The sequence below is a fragment of the Furipterus horrens genome, unplaced genomic scaffold (assembly GCF_987537825.1).
Source record: "Furipterus horrens unplaced genomic scaffold, mFurHor1.1.pri manual_scaffold_3, whole genome shotgun sequence".
Classification (NCBI taxonomy): domain Eukaryota; kingdom Metazoa; phylum Chordata; class Mammalia; order Chiroptera; family Furipteridae; genus Furipterus; species Furipterus horrens.
In genome coordinates, this window is record NW_028327173.1 from 183,680,320 (window position 1) to 183,696,473 (window position 16,154).

At 35.8% G+C, this 16,154-nt stretch overlaps 1 protein-coding gene across 5 annotated transcripts in view; it reads left to right on the forward strand.

Moving 5' to 3' along the window:
• FUT8 (fucosyltransferase 8) overlaps window positions 1-16,154 on the forward strand; it is a 293,901-nt gene that overhangs the window by 179,385 nt on the left and 98,362 nt on the right. For all 5 annotated transcript variants that reach the window (XM_090271000.1, XM_090271001.1, XM_090270999.1 and 2 more), the window contains one exon: window positions 1,313-1,741. In XM_090271000.1, coding sequence (XP_090127126.1) covers window positions 1,539-1,741 — 203 coding nt within the window. In that variant the 5' untranslated portion in view covers window positions 1,313-1,538. The remainder of the gene's footprint in view (window positions 1-1,312; window positions 1,742-16,154) is intronic.

Consider the following 16,154-nt stretch of genomic DNA (forward strand, 5'->3'; position numbering starts at 1 on the left):
TAAAAGATTGTTTTCAATAGACTTAAGAATAGTTATTAAAACAACATACAAAATACCAGGTTTTCATTTGGATTATTGCTCTTTACTTAGTTTTCCAACAATTCTCAGTGAGTATAATTATTTTCATTGTGTGTTTTAGATAGTGTGATCCAGTAACAATGAAGAAAATAGTGTAGGAATAAATGGAAGGAAGTAGAATGTTTCTAGGACCTCATTTGAAGAGATTTTCTTCTCTTTCAATACTTAGCCATTTAAAAACCATTGAGGTTTGAGGTTCAAAAGTAGAAAAATAGCAGCTTTGTGCTTTAATTTTCCAAGTCTCTTCTCTGACTTTTCTTTCTCATCTAATAACTTTAATTAGCGGTCAAGTCTCCATCATATTCAGTCTTGTATATAGAAACTATTTCTTTTCCTTTACAAGGAATGTACCTGGAAATAAGACTTTTCTTATGTAACCCTGGAATTATCAAATTGTGTTAATATTATATCTTTGCTTGCAGATTTTCTCTTTGTGTTATTTCCAAAGGGAATCCTAAGCCTAATCACAGAGAAGTGACAAATGAAATCCGTAATGAGGGTTGAGAAAGCACATGCATTTGTAGGTTAAGATGCACAGTAACTAAGATTTAACTGATATCAGACTTCTATTGCAATTGTTGGTTTTTAAAATAAATTTGAGGAAGGAATAATCTAGCTTAACCCATATGAACCTTTGCTTGTAATGTTTGGAGTGGTTGCCATCTGTTTAATGGCGGTGATAACTTGCTTGGCTAATATGTATGTTGTTTTTAGAATTTATTCTAAAAGTGACAATTTGCCTGTCACCTGCAAAATTAAGTGGTATAATGGTAGCTGAGCAGTGAGATGGAGGGGGATGGAGTTGAGATCTTGTAAGAATGAATTCACTCATAAAGAGAAAATGTTTCTTTTTGAGATAACAGAGAGATTAGTTCAGAATACGTACTTGAATACATTTTGTTTGGTTTGATTGATTATTCAAAGATACAATCTTTTAATATTCATATATGACCTATTGTACAATGATGTAAGTAAGGAAGAACGATGATAACGGTGCCTAGAGGACTTTCAATCTTAGAGCTAATTAATATATCTGGTAGAGCCCTGATGTACCTCGTTGATTTAATGTACAAATTTAAAAGCTTTTGGTTTTTACTTATTGTAGGCACTTAAGTTATTTGCCAGTCTGTTGGCCAGTCAACACCAATGTGTTTCCTTGAACTCCAGGAGTCTCAGCATGTGCCATTTTTATGTACCTTAAGTAATATAAATACCTATTTTACTCTTTCCACAGCATGCATTGTCCATGAAGCACAGGACAATAAAGCTTCCTACTTATACCACCAAGAGGATCTCTTTGAAAGATTCACCACAGGACTACCAGAGACACTAATTTGTCTGAATCATCATGTGTTGAAACAACAGAAGGCTACTACCTTTGCACTAGCAGAAAACAGAGTTACGATGTTTGCAATTCTTTGAGCTCCAGAAAGCCAGGGGAGTGAGGTGAAAATCTGAAAATGCGGCCATGGACTGGTTCCTGGCGTTGGATTATGCTCATTCTTTTTGCCTGGGGGACCTTGCTGTTTTATATAGGTGGTCATTTGGTACGAGATAATGACCACCCTGATCACTCTAGCCGAGAACTGTCCAAGATCCTGGCAAAGCTTGAACGCTTAAAACAGCAAAATGAAGACTTGAGGCGAATGGCTGAATCTCTCCGGTAGGTTCTAAAAAACTGAAGAATGATGAAATATTGGACTTTGTTTTTAGGTAGAGGTTTTCATTCAGCTATTAAAAAATACTTAATGATTTCTATAAACTATTTTTGCAAAAATTTAAATGTCTTAGTGAGGTACTTTAATACTAATGATATCTATATACTTAACAGAATTTCTCAGTAGTGACAAATCTTATTTTGCATATGAATTTTAATATAGAAAAACTATGCCACTTAACTTATGTACTTATATTTCCTTTATAATTATCTTCAGCATTTTGATAATTTTGATACATTAAATGCGAACTTTATATGATTTAAACTAGTGTATATTAAATTTTTTATCATATTACATTTTTTTATCATAACAAAAACATTATCATTGAGAAGCTGAGTTCATATAAACTATAACAATAAAATGAAGAATTGAAAATTCATTCTTAAATAAAATAACTGGATCTGGAATCTAGAGAAATATTATCATTGCTACTTGTAGTCTATTAAAAAATGTGACATATCTATTAGAAGGCAGTTCAGATGACCTAATTCACAGGTTTGGTGATTAGCTGGGGCCTTCAGCTGGTTCCCTTCCACATGACTTCTCCAGCAGGATAGCTCAGGTTTCTTACCTAGTAGTGTTCTGAGAGGGCAAAAGCAGCAACTACAAGTCTTCTTGAGGCCAGGCACCAGAAGTCGTACAGTCATGTCTGCCACATTCTGTTCGTCTGTGTAAACTAAAGGGAACTCTGTTTTCAGGAAATGAAGGGAGAAACTCCAGAGAGTTTGTAGCCATAATTAACCCACCATTCTCATCTCCAGAAGTAATATTGAATAGATTAGATTAGGTCAAATCATGGAGGTCCTCTATAACCGGAGTTTAGTTTATACTTGGTTGATAGATAATAGGGAACCATGATTGGGTTTTCAGCTGAGGAGTGACACAGTGAAAATGGCTCGGGAAGATCTAGATTTTCAAATGGATTTGGGGCATCTACCTGACTGGAGGGAAATTAACTGGGAGACAGTATTATTCTAGGCATGAAGTGATGCTGACCTAGATTAAATTAATGATTGACTCTGTTGGCTTTTGTACTAAGATACATGGACTGACATACTCAAGATTCCTACATACTTTTTTATTTGGATTTCCCTACACATTGCTTTCTTACTTGTTAATAACCAGCACATTAGGTATACATGCAGTAAGCTTTCTTTTAAAAACTTAGAAATCATCACTTTCTCAGCCTGCCACTTTATAGAATGCCTTTCCATGCTTCGTATGTTTCATCTTAATCTTTAGTAATGTGAAATTGTTATCATTTCACAGAATTTTTGCTTTTTGGGATTTGAACCTGCCGCTTTGCCTATCAGTCAAAGGCGAAATTTAGCAGAAAACACCTGGAAAATTATTGAAACTCGTTCAGAAACCCCTTGAGCTGTGACCTTTAAACTAGACAGATGTCAGAACTGGACAGAATTTGTAAAATCTAAAGAGCACTTAATTGACAGGTTTCCTCTTAACTTAAATCCTTGTTATTCTAGGTCCATTAATTTTGTTAGTACAACTTAAAAATGCAAATGTGACTTTATAACCTATTAATATATTTTTTTCTTTATTTCTTTTGTTTTTTTGTTTGGTTCAGGGAGGCAGAAAAATTTTCATCTGGAATTTAGATGTCAGCTGTAAACTGTAAATTTACAAACTACAAAGAATGTATGATTAATTTATGATTACCTGTTTTTCTGAGCTATGTAATCTCTAAAGCATGAACTTCTGGTGGAAAAATTTGTCTTAGGCAATAGAAGTATGGAACACTGCAGTGGGTAGGAAGAGAATTGATGTGGTGTTTCACAGGTCATACCTTACTTTCTCTGTTTGAAAAGCTGGTATGAGAAAATGGGGATGCCTTTGTTTTTGCTGGTTGATTGGAGAATTTGCTCTCAACTCTTCTCTGCAAGTGCTCATCTCTCATTTATAGAATGTACTAATTTTCTAGAGCAAATGAATGGATTGGAATGCATAAAGCACTTGCCATCTATGAGTATAACCTTTCATTAAATATGGTTTTATTCTTGCAACTTGACATCCATTATTCCTTATGCTATCAAGAATATCTTATTTTTCCTTAGGTTAGAATATCGTAGTGAGATTTTAGTCAAGATCTTTAGCTTTCCCAATCTGACAATGAGATGCTTTCTTCCTGGAGTTTGTATTAACCTTTTAATATTCGGCAGCCGTCCGTCTCGAGAGACGATGGTGTAGCTTCTTAAGAGTCTATCTGCACCGCCGAGAATGGCTGTGCAGTCCGACTCGGGAGTGACACGGTATCTGTCTCCTCCCGTGTTGAATCGACATCTTGCGATGACGCTGGAGTGTCCTCTCCAGTGAAGCTGAAGCTACAGAGCCTGGGCAGGGTGATATGGAGGGTCTGCTGTTGCCCATGCAGCAGACACCCCTCTCTTCACAGCTGAAGGGTCCAAGGGAAAGACGGAGTCAATACAGCTTGGCTTCAGGTGCGCCGCAGGAGTTGCCGGTGTTGACTACAACGTCAAACCGCCTTAGGGACTCCGGCTCCGGATTTTCTGTCGGGGTTTACTCCCTTAGCCTTTCCCCTGAAGAGGTATGCCGCAAGGCAGCGGAGGTTTTTTGGAGTCAGAGTTTTCCTTCTCTGATGTGCCCTGACTGGAAGATCGAACCAGCGACACTTAGCTCGCAGGCCGACGCTCAATCCACTGAGCCAAACCAGCCAGGATATTAACCTTTTAATATATCACTGAATTAAATTCACCGTTGGAATTTTTTCTAAGTTAACAAGACATTTAATGTAATTTTTTCTTATAATGTCTTTTGAGTTTTGTTATCAAGGTTATACAGTCCAGTTCTAGCCTCTGGAAGGGTTTATATAAAATTAGTATTCATTCTATTTTAAATCTTTGTTAGAATTTCACTAGTGAGCCTTGCAAGTTTCTTGCCCTCCAGACCTTGGGACTTTGACCTGCCAGTCTCAGGCCAGCTGCAGCGCAAGGTGGCAGGCACAGTCACGATCTCAGAGATATTGGATGCCCTCATTGTTAAGGTACTAGTAGAAATGTCTCCAGGCAAACTGTTCTTTCATGTAGACTTCTGATTTGAGGGACTGTATGGCCTTCGTGACATGAAAATTAGGCGCAGTCTTTATCTGCCATCTTAGGGTATTTAGGTATGTGCATATCCTTTTTGTCTACCATCACTCTCTCCTTATAAAGGAGTTCACAAATGTCCTTCGTGTTTTTCTTGGGCATCAACATTACCACAGCTGCTGAATCAAGGGTCGGAGCTGGAATGGGCCCATCCTTTTTTTTTTTTTATCCTTAATTTTTCTTTGTTACCTTTTTTTTAATTGATGAAATTTTTTATTGTTACTCTTTTTTTCACTTATAGATTTCTAGTTATACATTTTAACTAAGGTTTTATTTATTTATTTTTAGAGAGAGAGGAAGGAAAGGAGAAAGAGAGGGAGAGAAGCATCAATGTGAGAAAGAAACATCAATTGATTGCCTCTCATAGTGCCCCAATGGGGGCCTGAATTCACAACCCAGGCATGTACCCTGACCAGGAATTGAACTGGTGATCTTTTGCTTTGCAGGATGATGCCCAACCAACTGAACCCACCAGTCAGGGCTTAGTTTATTCTTTTAATGTCTACCATAGATAGTATAAAAGTCTTTTATTGTAGTCTATCTTGAATTAATATTTTCATCATTTCTAGAGTAATACAAGAATTTTATTCTACTCTTGATCTTTTTATTGTCATATATTTTAACCTAGTGTTTGTTAGAACCTGCACATTGTTATTATAATTTTGATTTAAATTGTCCTAATTCTTTATAATTGACCACATATTTTTTCTAGTCTTTATTCCTTCCTGCAGTTTAATTCTTCCATTCAATCATTTTCCTTCAACCTGAAGAATATCCTTTAGAACTCTTTGTAGTACAGTTTTGATAGCAATAAATGTCTTAGTTACTCTTTTTTTATGAAAGCTATTTTTTAGCATTCATTTTTGAGTATAAGTGCTAATATAAAATTTAGTTTCACAGTACAGTAGTCCTCCCCTTATCTGCAGTTTAGCTTTTTTCATGGTTCAAATTAACCATGGTAAACTGCAGTCTGAAAATAATAAATAGAAAATTCCAGGAATAAGCAATTCATGTTTTAATTTGTGTGTTGTTCTGAGTAGTGTGGTGAAATTTTGCACTGTCCTGTTCTGTACCCCAGTCCTGGACATGAATCATCCCTTTGTCCAGTGTATTCATGCTGTATATGTTACTTACCTATTAGTCAGTAGTCATCTCAGTTACCAGAGCAACTGTTGCGGTATTGCAGTGCTTGTATTCAGGTAATCCTTATTTTACTTAATAATGTCTCATTCACCTTAGTTCATCTCATTATGTAGGCATTTTATCATCTCATATTATCACAAGAAAAAGAAGGGTAACTACAGTACAATAGATATTTTGAGAGAGAGAGAAAGATCACATTCATATAATTTATTGCATTATATTGTTATAATTGTTCTACTCTATTGTTATTGTTGTTAATCTCTTACTGTGCTTAATTTATAAATTAAACTTATCATAGGTATGCAGATATAGGTAAAAATATAGTCCACATAGGGTTTGCTACTATTCATGGTTTCAGGCATCCATTGTGGATAAGGTGGGGACTACTGTAGTATTTTACAGTACTTGAAATGTCATGTCATTGTTTTCTGGGTTTCATAGCTTCTATTGAAAAGTCAGAAATTATACTTGAAGTGTTTCTCCCCCCCACTTTTAGCTACTTTTGCATTTTAATTTTTGTCTTGTGTTATACAGTTGACTACGATGTGCCTAGATATGGCTTTATTTTTCTCCAGCTTAAAAATTCACTGAGCTTTTCAGTTCTGGGATTTGATGTCTTTTATATGTTCTAGAAAATCCTCAGGCATTATCTGCTCAACTATTGCTTTTGGACAGTGCTTTATCTTTTCATTTCTAGGAACTTCAATTACCGTATTTTTCGCTCCATAAGATGCAATCCACCCCCCCCCCCCAAGTGGGGGGAAATGTCTGTGCGTCTAATGGAGCAGGTATTGTGTCGCAGACCATGATGTGTATTACCTGACCTGTCAGTGGTGGCGACAGCTGTTAGAAGAAGAAGTGGTGGGTCCACGCGAAACTCCTGGGGACGCTTAAATGTCCCACTTTACTGCTGAATTTCAGGGCGTCTGGGCAGTTGCCGTCTGCCTCTGCCCATCACCTGAGACCTAAGAGAGTGCAGAGAGCCACCTGACACTCCCAGCTACCACCGCTGACCTATCGAGTCAGCTGAGGCTAATAACGGGTATGAGGCATAGTGCCAATTGCCAGTTGTCTTTGACACTGGCTAGGGTCTGTGTCAGTAGAACTGCCTCCAGTCACCAATCACTGTGTCTTAAGCTCTGCCAATCACAAGAGGCGGATGGGTGGAGCTGAAGTAACATGCTCTCCGCTGGCTACTGGCTCTGTTAGATGCTACAGCTGTCTCGTCTACCTCCGTACTGTTTCCAATGCACACCAGTTTTCTGTGTGAGGAGGCCAGCAGTAACTGGGTGAGCTGAAGTTTGTAGTATATAAAGGAAGTTATGGTGGGGTCACCATTCTAATAGTAACACAGGCACCGAGGGGGTTAAGGAGTATTGCTAGCCATAACATGCACTGGAGGTAGTCCTCCAGAACCTGTTATTAGGATAGTGATGCTCTCAGTGACTGTTAGAACTAGTGATATCTCTTAACTCCCTCAATGCCTGTTTTTAAAGCCCCCCATAAATTCTGACACTAGTGATGATGAGTTCTTGGGGTTCCCAGAAAACTAGAAGAGTACTTGAGCTTTAAAGTCTCTCCTCATTTGTTAATGACAGTGATGGTGGTTCTTAATACCGTTGTTGACTGCTGTTCATTTTATGGGTTGAAATATTATTCTGTTATATTTTATTAAATATTTTAGTACACCATTTGGTTCAGAATATTTTTTTCCTTGTTTTCCTCCTCTAAACCTAGGTGCATCTTATGGTCAGGTGCTCTTATAGTGCGAAAAATATGGTACATATATCAGTAGACTTCCTTTTATGGTGTATCACATGCCTTTTTTGCATCTTTCACAATTAATTTCTCATTGTACTTCATTGTGTATATTTTCTTTTGAACTGTCTTTCAATTTATTTAACCTATCCTCTGTTGTATTCATTGTAATGTTAAATGCACTCAGTTAATAATTTTCATATATTCTGATTCTGAATTTTCAGTTGATTATTTTTATGATTTCAGATTTCTTTGTAAATTCTCCATTTTTATCTATTTTGTTTCTGTTTATTGTAATTTATTTAAATATATACTTTTTCTAATATATTACGTAGTATCCTATTATCTAGATGATATTTGGATCATGTTTTGGTCAACTTGATTCTTCTTTTGATTATTAGTTAAATTTTTAGTCTCATTGCATGTCTAATAATTTTAATTTATGTCAGATATTATGTGCAAAAGTACTGCAGAGACTTCCCACTGGTAGGGTGATATTATCTCTGTGCTTTCATTTTAATCCAGTGCAGGCAGTGATTGAGCTGGGTCATGGCTGCACTGTGGTTTTAGTAAAATTTAGCCTACCTCTGCCCTGTTACTCAGGCATAATTCTCTCATGATTTTAATTTGAGAACTAGATTGATTCCTTTTAAGGCTTGAAACACTATGGGAAATTTAGTTTGCTCTTGAGACTTTTTAAGCTTTCCTCTCTGGCCTCTTGCCCCATGTAGTGTCTAAGTTTAGCAAACACTGAAGAAATGGTTAGCAATGAGTTTAAGGTAAGCCTCAAGCAAGACTTCATCTTGTAATATCATAAGGCTATGAGAATTTTCAGTCTGTCTTTTTTTTTAAATGGTGACTTTTCTATTTTATTTTTAAAATTTATTTGTTTATTTATTTTTAGAGAGAGGGAAAAGGAGAAGGAGAGGGAGAGAAACATCACTGTGTGGTTGCCTCCCACTTGCGCCCCCAACTGGGGACCTGACGCGCAACCCAGGCATGTGCCCTGACTGGGAATCAAACCAGCGACACCTGGTTCACAGGCCGATGCTCAATCCACTGAGCCACGGGTTTCAGTCTGTCTTAACAATTGCTTTCTAGCCTTCTAGCCTTCTCTGGAGCCCAAGAATTCAGCAAGTACCAGGGAGAAAACTGGGTGTGTATTTAGGGCTCCTGTAGTTTTCAAATTTTCACACCAATGTTCTGTGGAATCCTAGCCTGTGCTTTACAGAATCAACAGGTGCTCCCCAGGCAAGAACATTGCTTATTATAGACTATTGTCCTGTGGAGTTTTAGTTATTTTAATCATGTACTTAGACACTTCTCTGATGGCTTTTTTAAAAAGTTATGTTTAGAAGTTATTTTTCATGTTATTGTTATTATTACAGCAAGAATAGGGTTTGCCGATATACTACTTCCTACTTGGAACTAAAAGTACTCTACTTGGATTTAAAATGGTTAAAGTTCATTTATACTGATGTTGCTGCCATAAATAAATTTCTGTTTGTTCCTGGAGCTGGATCCCTGGAGCTCTTCTGCTTCTTGCCTGTTTCAAGGCCTAGTTCTTCAGGTTTTAGCTTTCTTTCTCGCTGTACACCCCCCCCCCCCCAATTCAGTGGTAAAGGAAAGGAGGAATTTAGTTGAGTTGGAAAATTTTAACTATCACTTTAATTTCTGCTTCATTGACTGATGTAGCAGTAAATCTATTAAGAGAAAGATATCAAGATGAGATTCAGATAGAGCTTGATGTGTTTGTTGAACCTATTCAGCAGAAAGTTGGAAAGTGAGTCTAGCACTTGGGAAAAATCAGGATGGGAGAGAAAGATACCTTTGGGGATCATCCACATGAAAGTGATTGCCAGAAAATGTGTGTTCGAAGTAAAAATTCCTCCATCATTTTAGATGACCCACAGTTGTCATGGAGAGGAGGAAGTGTGGGAATAGTGTTAACACACTCTTGTAGAGCCAGCAACAATCTTAACATGGCAGAGAATTTTATTGTTCAATGAATTTGTGTCTGTAAAGATAAACTACACCCATTTTATGACTATAGCAATTGGTAATGTGGTACAAAGGCAAAGGTCACATTTTTTTTCACACTATTATCATTAGTAGCTTTTATAGGAGCAGAACCTTTGTAAGAAAACAGAGCATTGAAAATGTATTGCTATTTTCATCATCATTTATTGTCATCTTAATTTTCTTGTCCATACCCAGAGATATATACATAAAGGGGGACCCAAAAAAACTGGAATTACCTTCTGGAGGTAGGCCCTTTGTAGTACAGGCTTTGCCTGTTAGGTGAGTGTTCTAGTGTAAGTGTATCTGCTGGCGTTGTTGTGAGAGGCTGCGTTCGGCTTAAGTGAATTTTTCTGAAGACTCTTTCAACGCATTTGCCCATTTCATGATGGATGATTTATGAGCACACCTACCCACACCATGCTGAGGGTTCAGCAGTATTAGACCGAAAATTGCATGACCCCTGTGGCCCACCCTCCCTATTCACGCGATCTCTCCCCCAGTGACTTTTTTTTTTGTTTCCCTGGATGGAAAAAAGTCCTCAAAGGGAAATATTTTGCTGATGTGGAATAGGTGAAACAAAAAATGGCAGAAGCACTAAAAGGCATCAAAATTGATGAGTTCGAAAACTGTTTTGAGTAGTAGAAAAAACATGTCAGTATGTGTATTACAGTAAATGGAGAGTAGTTTGAAGGTGACTGAAGTTTAAGCATGTAAGAATAAATACACAATTTTTTATAAATAAATTCCAGGTGGTTTTTTTTTTTTTTTTTGGTTTCCCCTCATGTATACACACACATTCACACACACAGAACACTGCTATATAATATTTAAAATCTTAAATAATTAATTGAAAAAAATTTAAACTTTTATATGTAGAAGAACTTTTTCTTTCCTTCCACATATAAATGCCACTTAGACAAAGGGAATCTACATTAAATATTTTATAATTTGTGAATATGAATTTGAGTTTAGGGGTTTGATTAAACATTCTTTACATTTTATCCTTTATTTTTTTATCCTGGTATTACTGATCTGATCATGGCTTCAAACACTTATTGTAATAATTGAAGATAAATACAGTAGTTCCCCTTTTATCTGTGGTTTTATTTTCCATGGTTTGTTACATGGCTAGAAAATATTAAATGGAAAATTCCAGAACTAAACAATTTATAAGGTTTAAATTGATTTTGAGTGGTGTTATGAAGTCTCATGCTGCCCTGCTTTGTTCAGCCTGGGAAGTGAATTTTGTCCCAGGTATGCATGCTGCATAGACTACCTGTGCATTAACTATTTCAGTCACCAGATTGGCTATCAGAGAGAGAGACCACATTCATGTAACTTTTATTACAGTATATTGTTATACCTTTTTAATTTTATTAATTGTTTTTTAAATCTCTTACTGTACCTAATTCATAAATTAAACTTTATCATAGTATGTGTGAATAGGAAAAAACAATGTATATAGGGTTTGGTACTATCTTCAGTTTCAGGCATCCACTGGGGTCCTGGAACATATGCCCCATGGGTGAGGGGGCTACTACTATAATTACAAGAAATATGGCCTTAGTGACTCATTTATTTCACTGTCACTTGACATATAGGTGGCACATAATCTGGTAATTGCTTTGGAAAAAACTTGCCTGGACTCCTTCTCATGTTTCCTTTAGGCAAACTTTTATATCACTATGAAGTTTTCGGGTTTTTTTAAAGGTTATCATGTAGACATTTATAATTCATTTAGATAGTGTCATGAAACAAAGTGGTTATTTAGTTTGATCAGTATTCTAGACAAAGCTATCTGAAAAGAATAAATATAAAAATATTTCAACATATTAGAGTTAGCCTTTGAATTACAATGACTATAAGGAAGTATAGTATAAAATAGCACACTGTGTTTTTCTTATTAATGCTGGTTCAAATAAAATATGTTTTAGTTTAATTTAGTCCTTTGGTTCTTTTAAAACGTATGCAAAAGCGGTTGCTTGGCAGAGATGTTCTACATCAGAAATGCATGAGATTCTAATAAGGTTTGGAGAGAAAGTTGTACTTAATAAATATAGAATGCTACATGTGCAAATAAATAAAGACAAAAGAGACATTCAAAAGTATAGTTTAATGTTAATCTTCATTTATATTCAATGGCACTTCAAAAATATTATCTCCTTTACCACATGATATGTACAGAAGCTAAGTGACTTAGTCATTTTTCTGCAAGTCAGTGGCAGAAGCAGAAATAGAATCTTCCAAGGAATTATGAAGTTGTATCTGATTTTCAGTATGTTGCCAACACTGTCATTTTTTATATCTTCTCAAGGTTCTCTTCCTTTAAGAATTAACTCAGGACAGTATGTTTTACTAGCCTATGGATAATGATAAAATATCCTGTTTTATATTAGTTATTTTTGGTAAGTAGGTGTGATCAGAGGTTTCCATATATCAGTAATAGAAATGGCCATTTTAATCATTACCTCTTTAAGTTATATAGATACACCTGTAAAAGCATATAGGGACTGTGTTTAACATTTATTGATATTAATTATGGTAGTCCCTTATAATCTGTATAAATAAATACAGATGGCACATTTGACACAGAATTTTGCTATCAGTATTTGCACCATTTCCTGTTGATTATGGAACTATGGGAAGAACCACATGCTACTATAAGTTTAGATTAAGTTATCAGTGTATTTGGTCACCTATATATAAGCTTATTGGAAGTGGTGTGACCACAGGGACAACGAATAGATGTGATATATCTAAATGTAGCTTCGCTTGGTGCTTTAGAGTCCTTGATGGAGTCACAAACTGCCTGTGCAGTTTCTGTCCAAGGTAATGTCTTGCCAGACCTAAATTCATTTCTTGCTATAACATAAACCTAGGGCTAACATCACTTTTTTGGAAGTATGTACGCAAACAATTTGTACACCTCCATTTAAGGAAATATATATATATGGTGGGATCTATTTGTTCTTGAGCCAAATACAAAATCATGAGAGCCCTATACTGATCCCAAAGAAGAAAGCAAAAGGTATCGCAATAATAAATATGGCTCCGGTTTCCCAGCATTATGAAGAGCACATCTCTCCACAACTGATAGTGCTATATAGTGGACGGACACACACACACACACACACACACACATCTGTTGCAAACCAACCTAAGCCAGTTGATCAGTTATTATCATTTGATTAATTTTAATAAATATTGGCAGCTTCCAAAAATTAGAGATCAGTGAGGAAGGTAGGCATCTCCTATAATTTTGCTAACATTTCATATGGCATAGTAAAGGCAAGACTCAAATTAAATTCTGCCACCCACAAATAATAGCAAGCAGATGCAAAAACAGTCACAGACTCTGTTCTGTAATGGTAACCAAGTCCATGTTCTCTGTCTGTTGAGGTATTCTTGTATATTTTGTATAACAGATTCTCTTTTTTCCTTTTTTATTAATTTTTTTTGGGTGACACTGATTAACAAAATTATGTAGGTTTCAGGTGCACAATTCTATAACACATCACCTGCACACTGCATTATGTATTTACCACCCTAAGCCAAGTCACTGTCCATCAGCATTTATTCCCCCCTATACCCTCCTCCACCCTACCTCAACTCCCTTCCCTTTGGTAATCCCCACGCTTTTCCAGGTCTGTGAGCTCTTTCTCTTTTTTCTTCTTTGCTCAGTCCCTCAATCTCTCCCAACCCCCCACAGCTGTCAGCCTGCTCTCTTACCTATGAGTCTGTATGTTGCTTGTTAGTTCATTTTGTTCATTAGATTCCACATATGAGTGAAATAATATGGTACTTCTTCTCTGATATTATTTCAGTTAGCATAATGTTCTCCAGGTCCTTCCATACTGTCACAAAAGTTAAAATTTTCTTCTTTTTTTGTGGCCAAGTAGTCTTCTATTATGGAAATGTACCACAGCTTTTTCATCCACTCATCTACTGATGGACACTTGGGCTGCTTCCATATCTTGGCAATTGTAAATAATGCTGCAATGGATACAGGGGTGCATGTATTCTTTTGAATTGGAGTTTGGTTTCTTTGGATAAATTTCTTGAAATAGAATTACTGGGTTATAAGGCAGTTCCATTTTTAATTTTTGAGGTACAGTAGTCCCTCTATATCGCAGTTCACTTATTGCAGCCCCACTATATCACGGGATTTAAAAAAATACTATATTTAATTATTTATCGCGGATTTTTCGCTATATCGCAGGATTTTGTGATACTGTGTATGTATGTTGTTAAAGTTACGTATGTTTAAGAGTGTAGAATATGTTTAAGAACATAAGTAGTGTTTATAAAAGTGTGGAAAAGGTTAATAAGGGACTGGGAATGGCTTTTAAGTGTGCGGGAAGGGATTATAAAGCCTTAAAATATATGTAAGTACTAAAATAAATGTAAGCTTCCTACTTCGCGGATTTTCACCTGTCGCGGGGGGGTCTAGAACACGATACCCACGATAAGTGAGGGAATACCAGTAGTCCCTCTCTATATCGTGTTTCACTTATTGTGGCCTTGCTGTATCGCAGGATTTTTAAAAATATTATATTTAATTATTTATCACAGATTTTTCACTATATTGCAGGATTTTGTGGTACTGTATACGTATGTTGTTAAAGTTACGTAGGTTTAAGAGTGTAGAATAAATGTAAGGTTTCTACTTCGCGGGGTGTGGGGGGTGGTTCTGGAATGTAAGACCTGTAATAAGTGAGGGAATACTGTACTCTCATGATTGTCTTTTCATTTTCTTGGTGGTTTCTTTTGCTATGCAAAAAAACTTTTTAGTTTGATTAGTCCCATTTGTTTATTTTTCCTTTTTGTTTCCCTTACCCAAGGAGATATATCAGAAAAAAACATTGCAATGAGAAATGTTCAAGATTTTATTGTCTGTTTTCTTCTAGAATTTTTATGGTTTTGAGTCTCACATTTAACTCTTTAATCCATTTTGAGTTTATTCTTGTATGGTGTAAGAAGGTGGTCTAGTTTCTCTTTGCATGTATCTATCTAGTTTTTCAACACCATTTATTGCATAAACTATCTTTAGCCCATTGTATGGTTTTACCTTTTTTGTCAAGTATTAATTGACTATAAAGGCATGGGGTTATTTCTGGGCTCTATGTTCTGTTCCATTGATCTATATGTCTGTTTTTATGCCAGCACCATGCTGTTTTCACTACTATGGCCTTGTAGTACAGTTTTATAGCAGGTGGCATGATTCTTCCAAATTTGTTCTTTCTCAAGATTGCTGTTGCTATTTTGGGTCTTTTGTAGGTCCCTATAAATTTTTGGAGTACCTGTTCTAGTTCTTATCTAGTTTTCCCAACACCATTTATTAAAGAGACTCTTCTTCCCCCAATGAGTATTCTTGGCTCTCTTTTCAAATATCAATTGACCGTATATGTGGGTTTATTTCTAGACTCTTGATTCTTTTTCATTAGTCTTGTAGTATTGTTTGAAATCAGTAAGTGTGATGCCTCTAACTTTTTTCTTTTTTCTCAAGATTGCTTTGCCTATTTTTTTTTTTTTTTTTTGTGTGTGTGTGTCTGTTGTTGTTACATACAAGTTTTAGGATTGTTCTTCTATTTCTGTAAAAAATGTTGTAGGCATTTTGATGGGAATTGCATTGAATTTATAGATGACTTTGGGTAGTATGGACATTTTAACAATACTAATTCTTTTGACTCATGAACATGGGATAGCTTTTTCATTTGTTTCTGTCTTCTTCAATTTCCTTTATCAAAGAGTTGTAGTTTTTAGTGTGCAGATTAGAACTATTTGGTTAAATTTATTCTTAGGTACAGTTGATGTTGAATAACATGGGAGTTAAGTACGTGGACCACTAATCCTGTTGAGAAGTTTAGTGTAACTTAAGTTGGCTTTTTGCATATGTAGATTTCCAATGACTATTGAAAATACAGCTGACTCTTGTACACATGGATTTGAACTGTGTGCATCCACATCAGTGTAAGTTTCCTAAATCTGCATATAATAGACCTTTGCAGTTCAAACCCCTGTTGTTCAAGGGTCAACTGTATTTTATTGTTTTTGATGCTTTAGTGAATGGAATTTTAAAGAAACCTTTTTTTTAGATGTTTCATTGTCAGTGTATAGAAACACAACTGATTTTTGTATGTTGATTTTTTTTTTTTATTCTAGTACTTTACTAAATTTGTTGATAAGTCCTAATAGTATTTTGGTGGAACCTTTAGGATTTTTTTAATAGAGGAGTTAATTCTTATGCAAAGACAATTTTACTGTCCCCTTTCTATTTGGATGCCTTGTATTTCTTTTTCTTACCTGATTTCTA